Below are 14,912 nucleotides of genomic sequence, written 5' to 3'. Positions count from 1 at the left end.
CCAAAAAAAAAAAATGTTCCAGAAACACACACACAACGAAAAACAGAATCCAGAATCTGTACGTACATAAATGACGTTACCGAAATTTCAATTTTATTTGAAAAAAAGAATTTTGTATTTTATAATGAAAAAAAAATCAATATAAAAAAAATTGTAGAAAATCGATGATAATAATAGAGAAAAAAATTTCAAATATAAAAAAAATGTCACATCAAAATTGTGAAAAAATTCATAGAGTAAATAGAAAAAAAATTCAAAAATTTTTTTCAAATAAATGGATAGACTAGCTGTGTATTGTAGGTGTGGTTGTAGATCATTTTCATAGTAGTAGTGGGGGTGTGTTCAATAGTTGTTTTGATTATAATTTTTGTAAACAAAAAAAAAACAAAGCTACCAAATTGGATTATAAATAGGATTTTTTTTTGATCATTTTTGGCTATATTTGATTGTAATAATATTCTATTGTCTTGTATTTGTTGTGCGTTGAATTTGTTCACCCGATAGCGAGCTACTAATAACTAAACTTCGGTTGTATCTTCAGGAACTCCTTGTGTTGCAATCAAATAATTTGATGCTTGTCGTATATTCCAGTTAAATTTCGTTAACATTTGTGCCCAATCACAATCAACATGAATATTATGGCTACGAAGTTGTTGTCGTAATCGCTATTTTGAATAGTGGAATTTGATTAACAATCAATCAAATCAAATCAAATCGATTGGTACTTACAATACATTTGATGGCTTTATGTATATCCCAATCGGTTGAATCTAAAATTTTAGCACATTCTTCGGCCTTTAAGTTTATCTATGATGAAAATTAAATAAATGATGAATCTATTGGTTTCATTCATTTATTCATTATACCTCATTTGAAAGAACTTTTTGCATGACTCGAATTTCATCACTATCAATATTTCGATGTCTCGGTACTGGTGGTGGTGGCGGCGGTTGTGGTTGTTGTTGTGGCGCTGCAGCATTCAATGACTTTGATGATGAACTTTGACTTTTTGATTCAAATGAATTCGTTTGACTAACAGTGGGATTGAGTTTAATCGTAACATTATTCTGTACATTTGAATCTTTTTTACTACTATTCAAATCCATAATCTGACCATTACTATTGGCAGCAGAAGCAGTAGGAACGGTAAATGTTGTAACCGATGATTTAATCGGTTCAGCATTTGATTTTTCTTTGCCATTCTGTTGTGATGTAACTGTTGTTGTTGTCGATGATGATGATGATGATGAAGTAATCGGTGGCATATATGATGAGGAAGATACAGCCAATTTAATATTATCAAATGCTTTTTGTATTTCACTTTCCAATGATTCGGTTAAATCACTCGACCTAAAAACAGAAAGCGATTAATAAAAAAAAACAAATCTCCAGATGTTTTATTAATAAATAATCACGTACAGATAGGTTCGTGTCGGTTTCGATGGTGGTGTTGGTTGAATTGTTGAAGCAATTGATTTATGATCATCACCTGAATTTGTTTCTATTACATCAAAGCTTTTGCCTGAGTTTTGATTAGTTTTATTTAGGAAAGCAGCTGGTACTTGTGGACATGATACTTGTTTGAGTACTGGAACGTGCCTATATCCCGATGACGATGATTCATATGGTTGTTGTTGATGATAACCTGCATCAACTGATAAGCCATTTTCACCCATTACATTTTGATGATAATTACTTGATGATGAACCATTCAATTTATCCGATAATTCGGCTGGTATTACCAATGGATGACGACGTTGATGTGTTTTTAGCTGTATCAAAGGTCGACTACGATCTCTTGGTGGTAATGGTAATGCATTCTGATTTTGATTGATTAATGTTGACTGTTGCGATTGTTGTTGTTGTTGTGTTTGTATTCTTTGTTGATCGTTGATGTTTGTTTCACCATATGAATGGCTTGAAGTTTCTAAACATGAAAAAATTTATCAGAATTATGGTAATGTAAATGAAAAACAAACAAACCTAATGGTGATCGTGATGACGCTACACGGGCAAGACCAGCCGTTTGTGCTGTAGTTGGTAATCGTGGTTGTGAAAATGATCGATTACCACGAACTTTTGGCCGTAAAACTTTACCAATACCGGCTGTTCGTAACATTCGTAATGGATTGTTTTCGATTCCATCGTCGCAATGATCATGATGATCATTATCAACATTGTACATTGAATTCATAGTGGTGGATGATGATGGATCATAATCGCTGAAAGTCGTTGATTCTTTATGTGTCGTTGTAGACGAAGGTGGTGGTGGTGGTGGTGGTGCCGATGATGGTGGACAAACAACATTATTACTGGATGATACACCTTTGTCTACTAATGACATATAAGCTTCTTTAGCTGCCGGTGTAATACTTTCGATTATGTTTCCAATCGATTCGGTTTCTTCACTAAATGTTCGACGTTCACTTTTTGGTGATCGATGTCCAGTAACGGGAAATTTGAATGAAAATTTCTTTTGTTTATTTGGTGAATTTGGTGTTTTCGGTGAGTCGTTTTTCGTCATATCAAGATCATCTTCCATCATTGTTCGATTAGCAATATCTTTAGCCATTGCAATGGCTGAATCAAGTTCATTTTGTTCAGCTTCTGAAATTGGTTTCACGGTTGATTGTTTCTTTTTCAAATTATTCGTTTCTTTACTAATCTTCAGGTTTAATTCACGAACTTCATTTTTAACATTTATACTGTTTTCATTGATAGCTGTTTCACTTTCAGCTGCATCATTATTTAAATCTGGTTTTATGTGATCCAATTCTCGGAATACTTCCTCCATTAATGATGGACCAAAATCAAGAACCTACAAGAAAAAAAAACAATCACAAAACATCATCAATTTATTGATTTATAATAACAAACCTCAAACGGTGGACTTTCTAATGCCCCAACCATATCATCATTTTCTTCATCACTAATTTCATGATATTCATGATTTGTAATTTGAATAGATTGCTGTTTTTGAATCAATTATACTGTTTCGATTGAAATTCGGAATAGGACCAGAAATGATTAATTTACGATTATTAATCTTGGAAGATTTCGTATCCATATCATTATTGGATGCACCATTTGATTTAGTTGATGAACATGATGATGGTGGAACATGATGATATTTACCTTCAAGAAATGAAACATCACCAAAAAAAACACCATCAGCACCAACATGACCAGTATGTTTGAGATCACCTTGTGGACGAGAAATCATTTCTGGACGTAAACGTTGTTGTTGTTGTTGTTGATGGTGCTGGTGTTTACGTTGACCATGTGGTGAATTATGATGATGATTACCACCATTATGTTGATGATTTTTTGATTCCAAAAATCCACGTAAAAATCTCGATGATTGTAAAACAGTTGATGTTATTGTTGATGCTAATGAATGTGAATGATGATGATGATGATGATTGTGGTGGTTATTGTGATGATTTTGGTTAGCATTTGAATTTCCGGATCCACTACCACCGCTACCACTACCACCACCGGAAAGTAATGAATGAACAAATGATGAGCTTGAAGATTGATAATGACTATGATGACTATTAGATGATGGTAAATTTTGTCCCAAATATGCAACAAAATCACTTGGATTAATTAGGCCAGTTTTTCTATCATTAGTAACACCTTTCCATAAAAGTTTCGCATTACCATTGCTGCTATCATTCAAATCATCATCATCATCCAGATTATCTTTATCGATTACTGTGACAATATCACCAGATTTATATGAAAGATAATCTTTCATATTCGCGTTATCGGAATTTTTGATTGCTTGTAATAGTTCTGGTTTACAATCCGGTAATAGTGTGACAATTTCGGAAAATTTTGGCCGTAAATTTGGTTCATGTGTCCAACAATTTAACATTAATTGATAATATTCTTTTGGACAACATTCTGGGCGCTCTAGTCGTTGATAATTTGGCATATCAATAGCTTCAAGAATCTGTTGTCCAGTTAATGCAGCCCATGGTTGAAATCCGAATGAAAACATTTCCCATAATGTGACACCATATGCCCAAACATCGGATTGTGATGTAAATTTCAAATAATTAATACATTCCGGTGCACACCATGCAATCGGTAATTTCAGATTAACATTAAAATTACTCTGATAATAATCTTTACCGACACCCAATGCACGTGAAAGACCAAAATCAGAGATTTTCACTTTTGTTTTACTAAACACCAGTAAATTACGTGCAGCAAGATCACGATGTATAAGTCGTTTAGATTCCAGATATGACATACCATCAGCAATTTGTGCAGCAAATAAACACAATGATGTTAATGGAAAATGTGCAATCAATGTCGGTTCTTTAAGACATTCTAATAATGAACGTAATGGGGCCAATTCTGTGATTAACATAACCGAAGGTTCCAACACAACACCATATAATGTTACAATATTTTCATGTGAAATTGAATGCATAATTGATGCTTCTTTTAGGAATTCAATTCTTGAATTTTCTAAACGTGCTGCCGAAAGACATTTTATGGCCACCTGTATACGTTGTCCATCTTCATTGGTCCAAACACCTAATAATAATGATAATGATGATGATGATGATGATGAAAATGAAATTTGAATCAAAAAAAAATCAATCAATCATACCTTGTTGTACGACACCAAATTCACCGATACCAAGTTCTTTATTAATGACCAATGAATCAGCCGATATAATATGACGACATGTTGTTTGCTGTACACGGCCAATCATATGATGATGATGATCAACATTTATCGTGGATGATGATGAATCATGATTTTGATGATGATTATTACCGATACCATTATTATCACTACTGTTATTCATCAATGATGAATTTGGATGACAGATTTCAATATGATTATTATTATTATTATTATTATTGTTGTTGTTGTTGTTGTTATTATTATTCTTATTTGAGCTATTATGTCGATGACGACGATATGTATCGTAAATGACTTTCATTTTTTTTTATATTTCTTCACTAATCTTCTGGTTGGTGGGGATTGAAAAATGAAATTGTTGTTTGATCCTTGAAATCAATGGCAGTCGATGATGATGATCAATATAGTCGCATTATTGAAATTGTTGTTATTGTTGAGTGTTTTTCTTTGGCTAATGTGATTTTTATTTTATTTTGAGCAAATTGATTTATCGGGTTGTTTTTGGTTTTTATTTTAATTGTAAAAAAATGAATTTGAATAAATAGAATATATATTGGGATTTTTTCAATTTGAAAATTTGCAAATACAAAGGCAGATTAATATACACACAGACAGACAAAAACATTCGAAATATGAAGTTGGTTTGCGGTTGTAAAATGTGGCTGTGGTAAAATGAGGATTCGAATGATGAAACAATGATGATGATGATGATCAACCATCTATTAATCTGAATTTTAATTCATGAAAACAATTAAGCATCGATGAGATGGAGAGATAGTCATTCATTCATTCATGTCTCTATTTTAAATCCATCGTCGTTAATCCCTCTATATTCAACCAAACAAAAAAAAAAAAACATTCGCCATTGTAATCCATTCAAAATTTAAATAATACAACGACAACAACAAAACATCTTCAAGACATCCCCTGATGATGATAAAGATGACGACGACACGACAACAAAACAATGTTTCCTCCCTTTTTATTGATTGAACAACATCATCCACAACAATAAAGGATACAATTGAATTGAATTGAATTGAATAGACAAAAAAAAAGTTCCAATTGGAAACAAAAATTGCAGCACAAAAACTTTCGAAAGTGTTTTTTTTCTACATTCGTTTGTCGGTTGATGAACTAGAAACTCTCCCTTTCTCTCTATTTTTTTGGATCGCTTGAATGAAATGGAATGGATAGTTGGTTGGTTGGTTGTTTGGTGGTGGTTTGAACTCACAATATCTCAAGATCCAAACAAAAATCCGCGCAGATTTTTTTTTCTCTCTCGATGGATGGATAGTTTGTTTCACAGAGCAGCATATCAATACACAAAGATATAGATAGATAGATAGATGGATGGATGAAGAGCAGAGAAAACATCGAAAGCAAAAAAAAAACCACATAAATAAATAGTAGTAGTGACCCAAAACAAAAGTTCATCAACTTTCAACTTTCAACAAACAAAATATAGCTGTATAATAAATAAATATATTGAATGAGTAATGGCCACAATTGATATGATTTCATCATGTCCATTTCGTTAAACGTTCAATAGTAGTAGCATTTATAAATGTTAAAATATTGATTATTCGTCAACTGCTGAGAGTGTATGAATTAAATTATGTTTGTTAAAGTCACAATACATTCGTAGTTAAAAATAATATTAGAGATACGTAAATAACATTATTGCTACCACTACGATTTAATTGAATTTTTTTTTGTTTAAAATTGAATTATGGTTGTGGTAGGATTTCTCGGACAAAAAAAATTCGAATCTTTCAATTGGATATTTTTTCTGGTATGTCTGGTCTGTTTGTCTATTTAAGGGTCAAATATTGGAAATCATGAATTTGATCCTGCCCAATATTCAATCATCTCATTGACAAAAATAAAATAAAAAAAGATCAATGGCATCAATAATCATGAATTGATTTTAATTGGATCAATCAATTCAATCGATTGGTTATGATGATTAATTTTATACTGCCAGTATATCCAGGCGTGGTTCATTCATTCATTCAGCACCACCATTTGGGATATTCATTGATCATCGTTGTGGTGAATCTGGACATTTTTTTTTTTTGGCATGAAAAAAATACACAATCCATCGTCACCATCATTATTATTATTATTATTATCACACATGCGACAGATTCTATTTCGGGATCATCGTAAATTTTGTCAACCAACAACGAAAAAAACATAACCATAACCATAACCATGATGTAAAATATGGCCAGACGATAATGGTGATTGTGACCTTGAGACTGGAAATATTTCAACAAAAAAAAAATAATCATGGTGGAAAGTTTTGTTTTTTTTCTGTGCAAAAAAATCCTTGAAATGTTTTTAATTTGAATGTTTTTTTTTCTTGGTTCAATGCCTTTTGTTGTTGTTGACAAATTTTTTTTTCATTTTGTTTTCATTTCATTCAATTTGAAAAAAATTAAAAAAAATCCGTTAACACACGGAATATTTTTTTTTCAAATTCTAATTTTAACCAAAAACTTCGAATAATTCTATATAGCAATCCATTATCGATGATGATTGAAAACATGATCATGTCCAATTGTGTGTGTGTGTTTCAAGTTAGCCGAAATTTATCGTCCTATAGGAATATTGATGTCTATTCTATATATACACATGGGCTAGGACACAAGATCACACAGTCTCTCTCTGTGTATGTGTGTGTGTTATATAGACGAAATTCTGGAATTCTGGAACGTGCAAATTCTGTTTTTTTTTGAGTCGAGTTGAATATTGTTGACTATTATTATATCAACGACGCTGATGAATGTGAATGATTTTGAATTGGAAAAAGTAGACCAACAAAAAAAATATGCGTGTGACCGTCCATGACAATCAATATTTGCACAATTGAGCATCTCAAAGAATATTCTTTTTTCTTGGTTTCTTGTGTATTTTTCTTATTTATTGATGGAAATATTAATCCAGCCATAGCAGAAGCAATATTTGGAATTGAGATTTTTCTTTTTCGTTGTTTAATTCTTCAAAAAAAAGAAAGAAAAAACAACAATTTTTTTCAGAAAAAAAATTCTTTAAATTCCAAGTGCTGGTGTTGATCTAAATAATAATTTGATTCCAAGCCATGAATAGTATGAATAATGTAGCATTTGGTGCAGGTAAAACGGGTAAGTTTTTTTTTATTCTTGTGCAACCAAAACAAAAACCGGATTTCAATAAATCTGTATTATCAATAGGAGCCGCATTTGATCCAATCACATATTTAACACGGCCACAAGTTATATTGAGAATTATTTGCTGGGTAAGTAGTCGCGATTGACATGAGAAACTTGATCAATTGATTTGATTTCATTTGAATTCCTATAGTTATGCTCAATAATTGTTTGGTGTTGTATTTCATTCAATGCATGGCATCGAAAAGGACGCAAAGAATTTTGTCTCTACAATAATGATAATGCTGCATGTCGTTTTGGTTCAACAATAGGTTTCATTGGTTTTTTAGCTGCAACCGCATTTTTGGTATTGGAAGCAATATTTCAGAATTTATCCAGTATTAAATTACGTCGTCGTGCTGTATTGGTTGATGCTGGATTCTCCGCATCATGGTCCATACTTTATCTGATTGTTTTCGGTTATTTGGGCATTGCTTGGGGCAAAGCTGATTATCCATATCTTGGCAATGGTATCAATAATTGTCGTGCAGCTATTGTTTTTTCATTTTTTTCCATTGCTGCTTGGGTATGTTGTGTGATTTTTTTTTTATCACAAATTATTTGCTGAATATTACTTTTTCCAACTTTGAAAAGGGTGCTTGCGCCTATTTAGCTCACGCACGTTGGCAACAAGGAGCCGATATGACAGAATTTACAAGCGGTTTTGATCCATCAGCATTCAATAATAATAATAATATGGGTGTTCCTGGTGGTGGTGATGGTTATACAGCTGGATATGGACAACAACAAAGCGGAACAACAGCCGCAGATATGACAGCAAATAATAATTATCAACAACAACAATATACAACTGCAAATGATAATGATCCAAATTATCATTCAAATCCATTTACAGCAATGGCTACACAAGAATCAAATGTTAATTATCAACAACCATCATATTGATCAACAAACAATAGCAATAAAAAAACTTACCTTTTAAAAGTAGTAATCGAATCACAAATCAGCCATCTTTATTCATTATATCACCATCTTATTGTATCGTATCGTATCGGATAGCATATAAATCATTTACATCAACAAGAATATTCACACAGACACAGACACAAATATAACGAACAAAAAAAAACATTCGAATCATCGATTAAAATAGCTTTTGATTTGTTGATTTTCCAGTATAAATAGCCACCTATTACACCCACTGATTCTGAACATTATGACAAGAATTTTTTTTAAAAAATAATTCTATAGGCATGGTATGTTCCATATCATATCATCATCATCATCATCATCATCATCATCGTCATCATAATTCATCAATTGATTAATTTATTTAGCTTGATTGATATTTTTTAGCATACACAAGTTCACAAGTTTATCATAAAAAAAACAAAAAAAAAGTGTGCCTAACCTGACTAAAATATTCGAACACACAGAGATACAGAAACATTCATATAAATAGTGCTCATTTTTTGAATTTCATCATCATTTCATTTCATTTCTGCAAATTATTCTGTTAAATATTGAACATTTCGATTTATAAATAATTCTCCCAAGGTAAAAATTAACAATAACGAAAAAAAAAATTGTCATCAGATTGATTGAGATTGTTTTTGTTTGTTTGTTATTCATCATCATTAAAAAAAAAATTGAAAATAAAATTCTAAAAAGTCAGAAAACAACAACAACAAGAGCAAAACTGTTTTCATCATAATCTTGTTTCAAATACATCATATTCTGAGCAACATTTTTGATCATCATTGTTATTCATTGATAAAATTTTTCTTCTTAAATGAATAGCAGTCATCAATTTACGTCGTGGTTGTAACGGTATTCCCAATGTAATTAAATCATTTTCATTCAACATCATTAATGTATCAATATCGATTTGTTCTTGTTCAAATATTTCATAATAATCTTTTAGACCATGTGCATATAAAAATAATAACACCGAAATGGTTTTCGATTCTGTTGTTGTTGTTGTAGTAGTAGTTGTTGTTGTTTTTGTTGGTTTTTCATTTTTAGTTCCATCATCACCATCATCATCGTCACCGCCGATAACAACAAAATCTGAATGATGATCAATAATATCGGAATAATTCAATAAAAGACTTCCAGCACTACCAATACTATCACTTGTTAAACTATTGTCACGTTCTTGCCATATTATTTGATGATTATTTTTTATCAAACTACTATTATCGTCATCATCATCATCATCATCATTGCTATTATGATCTTGACCTGAATCTTTGGATTCTTTATCATCTTCAACATCGTCATCATCCACATCTGAATGTTGATTATAATATCGATTGGATGTTGTTGAAAACAATAAATCAGGTGTAAATTTTCCACGAAATGCAACCGATCCAAATCCTGGTCTTTCAAATATACTGCTTGTTTCCATATTGATTTTTTTATCATCATCTTCATGATCATCATTCATTTTATTATACAACGAATCAATTTGAAGAAAATCTGGTTCCGATCTTGTACGAATCAGTTTCGTTTTCGATGTTGTTGAGTTGTTGTTGTTGTTGGCCAATTTATTCATACGGAATAATTTATTTTTCAACGTTGTCTTGATATGATTTCTATTGAATGTACTTGTCAATTTATTATTCGTAGTTGATCTTTCTGGCTTCTCTTGCTGTTGCTGTAATTGAAAATCGAAAACATTTTTTAATGGTAATCTTGAACCAATACCATTGTTGTTTGAAGATGAATCATCATCATCAGTGGAATCTTTTTTCTTAGATTCACTTCTAGTTGCTGCTGCTGCTGCAACTAAATCATTTACACTTAATGAATTAAATTTCGGAACATAAACAATATGATCATCACGACGTATACCAATCATCATCATTGATTGTATTGAACGACATGTTCCTTTTTTCGCTGTGGTGGTCGTTGTTGATTTTATCGTATCGATGGAATTATTATCATGGTCATTATCATCATGTTTTTTTGTCATACGTACTTTACGTGTGACATTTGATAGAATTTTTGGCATTTTTGTAATGGATGTTTTTCCGTTTCCACCGCCACCACCACCACCATTACCATTGACAAGATCGGAAAATTTTGGTAAAACATTATTATTGTTGTTAGAATGTTGGCCATTTTTTGCCGCTTTATCCAATGTATCATAAATATTGAATAATTCATCAGCCTGTTGATCATTATCAATGATTGTTGTCGAACCGGCCATTGTTGTATTGATGAGGCAAAAATTTTTTTTCATTAAATTTTTTTCCACTCTTTTACGTTCATCTTTTTCCGCTTGTCGTATGGTTTTTTGTTGCATTTTTCGAAATAATTTTATCCGTTTTTCCGCTTCCAAACGTGCTTTTTCCTTTAATTTTATGACAGTCTTGGAATTCAATGCACTTTGTTGTGCAACAACATGATCAATTAATTGGACAATTTTATCACGATTATTCAATGCTGCCACTTCTTTAGCCATATGATATTCATTATCCATTGACCATAGATTCACACCGAATGATATTAGAAATGATACACATTTCAAATGGCCATTCTGTGCAGCCCAATGTAATGATGTATTGCCAAAATAATCACATTTTTCTGGATCGCCACTAAAAAAAAAAAAAAAAATTTGAATTTAATTTTCAAAAATCAACAGACAAAAAAAACAAAAACTAACCCTCTACCGACAATTATTCTTAATGCATTCAATTGTCCACTATATGCTGCCCAATGTGTTGCTGTCATACCATCATCATCTTGATGATTACATTCTTTACGTGTTGCATTACGTAATATATCCAGATAACCATCACGAACTGCTTGTCGAATACGTTCAGCTGATGTTTCCATTTTTTTTTTGTTTTCACGAATCCAAATCACTTTTTACTTTTACTTGTGTTCCCTATTTAGCAAACAAAAAAAAAAAAGAAAACGAAATGAAAAAAAAATTTGTTAAAAAAAAAACAATCAAAAATGTAATCATAATTTTTCATCTCAGAAACAAAAAAAAAATTATTAATTATAGGATCCACTTCATTGAAAACACATTTTCATCATCATCAAGTAAAAAAAAAACAAATTCAACAGGTCAAATGTATCATTATTATTATTCAATGTTTTCTTTGGAAACATTACATTTTGATGAACTTGTGTTCCTGGAACAACAACAACAACAGCGATAGATCATAAATCACGTATATATACATACAATAGAGAGATCTTGACATCAAAAACAAGTACAAGATTTTGTTTTTTGGGCGAATCAAAACAACAACAACAACAAAAAATTTGGACCATCCAAAAATGGTGTTATACATCGGAAGTATAAATTGCAAACTAAAAACAAAAAAAAAATTCGAATGCAGATGAATGATGTATCATCATGTTTCAAACAAAAAACAAAAAGGTGGATTAAAAAAAAAAATACACAGAAGAAAAGTGCGAAAACATTATGATCCATCATCATCATCATCATCATCATCATAATCGATCGATAATCAGAAAAAAAATTTCCATTTTCTTCGTTTCGAAAACATCATCATCATCATCATCATCATTGACCACAATTGACCGATTGAAATATGAAAATCTTTGATAGATGAGTGTTTACTATTTCATTTCTCATCACTTTCACACATACATTGTCGATAATCTCCCTTGTAGGACTATCTTTGGTCGTTCCAGGAACACACATCATCGTTTTGTTAAGACAAAAAAAAATGCATTTAAAAAGACAATCGATTCGATGATTATGATGATGATGATTTCAGCAACTTTTTTTTTCGACCAAAAACAATTTTCAATCAATCAATCAACATTTTGTTGAAAATAATCGAAAAAAATGTTTCTTTACCGACCATCAACAACAACAACAACAACAAAAAACGACGACGACGATAATGCAAAAAAAAATGATAATTTCGATAGAAGAAAAAAATTCAATGATGATGATACCATCATCGAATAAAGAGAAAAACGACAGAAAACTTTTTCGCAAAAAAAAACCAAGAAAATTGATTCATCTATCGTCGATAGCTCGATGTTGTCGTTGTGATTGTGATGATGATGATGATGATGATGAATGATTGAAAATCTAATTTAGATCTCTAATAATAGATTTTATTTTTTTTCCACCAAAAAAAAACCAATTTCGATTGATTCGTTCGTTAGTCTTTTGTGTGTGTGTGTGTGTGTGAACGCAAATAGGATACAAAAAGAGAATTTTTTTTTTACTGCCGATTAAATGTTTTTTTTTCTATTTTCATACCATGCAGGTTCACCATCATCAACAACAATGATGATGATGATGATGATGATGGTAATTGAAAAACCGATTGTAGCATCCGGATTTTCAAGCAAGATAAAAAAAAATATCTACAATTTAAACGATGTCCATGTCTAAAGTGTTTTTGTTGTTGTTGTTGTTGAATACCAAGGTATATAGGTATCAAACATTTCACAATCCACTAAACATTTGTGTGTGTGTGTGTGTGTATTTGTATAATCTTTAACAATGATTCAATGAATGAATGGTAATGATGGTGAATGATGGTGATCACGAAAACATCAAATAATCACCATCACCCAAAAAAAAAGATGATCATCATCCACAAATCATCTTCAAGGCATTTGTAACATTTCATTGGATGATGATGATGATGATGATTATAATGATACCAAAATTCAATGAAGAAATGATATTATGATGATGATGATGATTATTATTATTATATCATATGGATATATGGCCATAAATAAATAATTTTTGGATTTGTGTGTGTATATGCGTGCATGTCAAAAAAAAACATGTCCATAATGCAATGTAAATGCAAATGCCAACAAACAAACAAACAAACAAAAAAAAACTCACTTCACACATGTAAATATATTACAAAAATAAAGACAGAAAAAATTGAAAAATTCAAAAAAAAAAACTATTTTCAGTACTTTAGATAGATGTGTTTTTTTTTGTTGTTGTTGTTGTTTCATATTTTCTCTTACCTGTGTTAAAGCACAATGATGATGATTATGATGATGATGATTCACAAACACAAAATGATGCTCATCAAAGCTTTGTCGTTGTGTTGTGGATCAGCCAAAAAAAACAAAACGAACGAACGAATGATGACAAAATTAAACACACACACCGAAAAAAAAAATTTGTCTAGAGAATGAAAAACCATTCGACCATATCACCGATGATGGGTGTTTATGTGTACTAATACACACACACATACACACACGTATTATGGAAAAATCATCATAGATAAAATTCATGAAAAGTCCAGGTGTGTGTGTGTGTGTGCGTTGTGTCCAAATGAGAATTGCACCCGAAATTTTGAAGGAAAAAAAAATTATAGCCAATGCACACATACAACAGAATAATAATTATTCATCATGATGCTGCTGCTGCTGTTGTTGTTGTTGTTGTTGTTATTTCAACCGAAAAAAAACAGCATCAAGCTATTATTTAAAGATGGAAAAAAAAAATTTAAATTTCATTCAATTTGTATATTTGAAAAACGCATCCGCAATGTTTTTTTTTCAAACAACAACAACAGCAACAACACAATATAACATCCGGGTCAATTCATTGTTCATTTTCTGTTTGATGAATAATAATTTGCTGGTGGATTTGATAAACGTTGGTGATGGTGGTGGTGGTGTTGATGGTGATTGAATCAATTTGAAGAAAAAAAAAACTTTATTCAATTGATCGGAAATTTATTGTTGTTGTTGTTGTTGTTTTCTAATTTGTTTTTCAAAATTGAAATCGATCAATAACAACAAACGGAACAAACACACATACACACACACACAGACAGAAATCGTTTTTATGATAATAAAGATGTTGATGATGATGATTTTTTTGTTGTTGTTGTTGTTTATACCGTTGATATCAATAACAAATCGATAAATCGATTGATTGATCGATTCAAAACACCGGTTTTTGTAGAAAACAAAAACAAAAACAAAAAACAAAAAAAAAATTCGAATGTTTTTGATCTCAAGCCAATGAATGACAGCGACGAATGATTGTATACAACTGCTGCTGCTGCTGCTTTGAACACCGCGGTGATGACTGTGCTGGTGAGTGT

The 14,912-nt window shown here is 31.2% G+C and overlaps 3 protein-coding genes across 3 annotated transcripts; 1 reads left to right on the top strand and 2 right to left on the bottom strand.

The window, feature by feature from the left end:
• Positions 1 to 55: 55 nt before the first annotated feature.
• Ack-like (activated Cdc42 kinase-like) lies at positions 56 to 6,080 on the bottom strand. The gene is given in 8 exon segments (XM_047060114.2): positions 56 to 665; positions 730 to 807; positions 867 to 1,350; positions 1,420 to 1,927; positions 1,984 to 2,818; positions 2,878 to 2,976; positions 2,978 to 4,551; positions 4,628 to 6,080. Coding segments are annotated over 8 exon segments (4,065 nt in total). The 5' UTR covers positions 4,968 to 6,080; the 3' UTR covers positions 56 to 518.
• Positions 6,081 to 7,279: 1,199 nt separating this feature from the next.
• Syngr (synaptogyrin) lies at positions 7,280 to 9,504 on the top strand. The gene is made up of 4 exons (XM_047060137.2): positions 7,280 to 7,815; positions 7,885 to 7,949; positions 8,015 to 8,386; positions 8,455 to 9,504. Exons 1-4 carry the CDS (start codon positions 7,773 to 7,775, stop codon positions 8,764 to 8,766), a joined length of 792 nt encoding a protein of 263 aa, XP_046916093.1. The 5' UTR covers positions 7,280 to 7,772; the 3' UTR covers positions 8,767 to 9,504.
• Positions 9,505 to 9,529: 25 nt separating this feature from the next.
• Positions 9,530 to 14,858, bottom strand: Sans (SAM_USH1G_HARP domain-containing protein Sans). The gene is made up of 3 exons (XM_047060315.2): positions 13,816 to 14,858; positions 11,492 to 11,716; positions 9,530 to 11,423 (listed from the first exon to the last, which is right to left on the bottom strand). Exons 2-3 carry the CDS (start codon positions 11,662 to 11,664, stop codon positions 9,530 to 9,532), a joined length of 2,067 nt encoding a protein of 688 aa, XP_046916271.2. The 5' UTR covers positions 11,665 to 11,716; positions 13,816 to 14,858.
• Positions 14,859 to 14,912: the final 54 nt, after the last annotated feature.

Source organism: Dermatophagoides farinae, chromosome 7 (assembly GCF_024713945.1).
Source record: "Dermatophagoides farinae isolate YC_2012a chromosome 7, ASM2471394v1, whole genome shotgun sequence".
NCBI lineage: Eukaryota > Metazoa > Arthropoda > Arachnida > Sarcoptiformes > Pyroglyphidae > Dermatophagoides > Dermatophagoides farinae.
Note: the sequence above shows the minus strand (reverse complement) of the source record. Positions and strands in the feature narration are given on the sequence as shown.

Excerpts from the sequence above, each read along its gene's own strand:
- Syngr (XM_047060137.2), top strand. The coding sequence starts at position 7,773 with ATGAATAGTATGAATAATGTAGCATTTGGTGCAGGTAAAACGG. Across the intron at positions 7,950-8,014 it reads TATTGAGAATTATTTGCTGG|TTATGCTCAATAATTGTTTG; the intron begins GTAAGTAGTCGC and ends GAATTCCTATAG. Across the intron at positions 8,387-8,454 it reads TTTTTTCCATTGCTGCTTGG|GGTGCTTGCGCCTATTTAGC; the intron begins GTATGTTGTGTG and ends AACTTTGAAAAG.
- Sans (XM_047060315.2), bottom strand. The coding sequence starts at position 11,664 with ATGGAAACATCAGCTGAACGTATTCGACAAGCAGTTCGTGATGGTTAT. Across the intron at positions 11,424-11,491 it reads AGAATAATTGTCGGTAGAGG|TGGCGATCCAGAAAAATGTG; the intron begins GTTAGTTTTTGT and ends TTTTTTTTTTAG.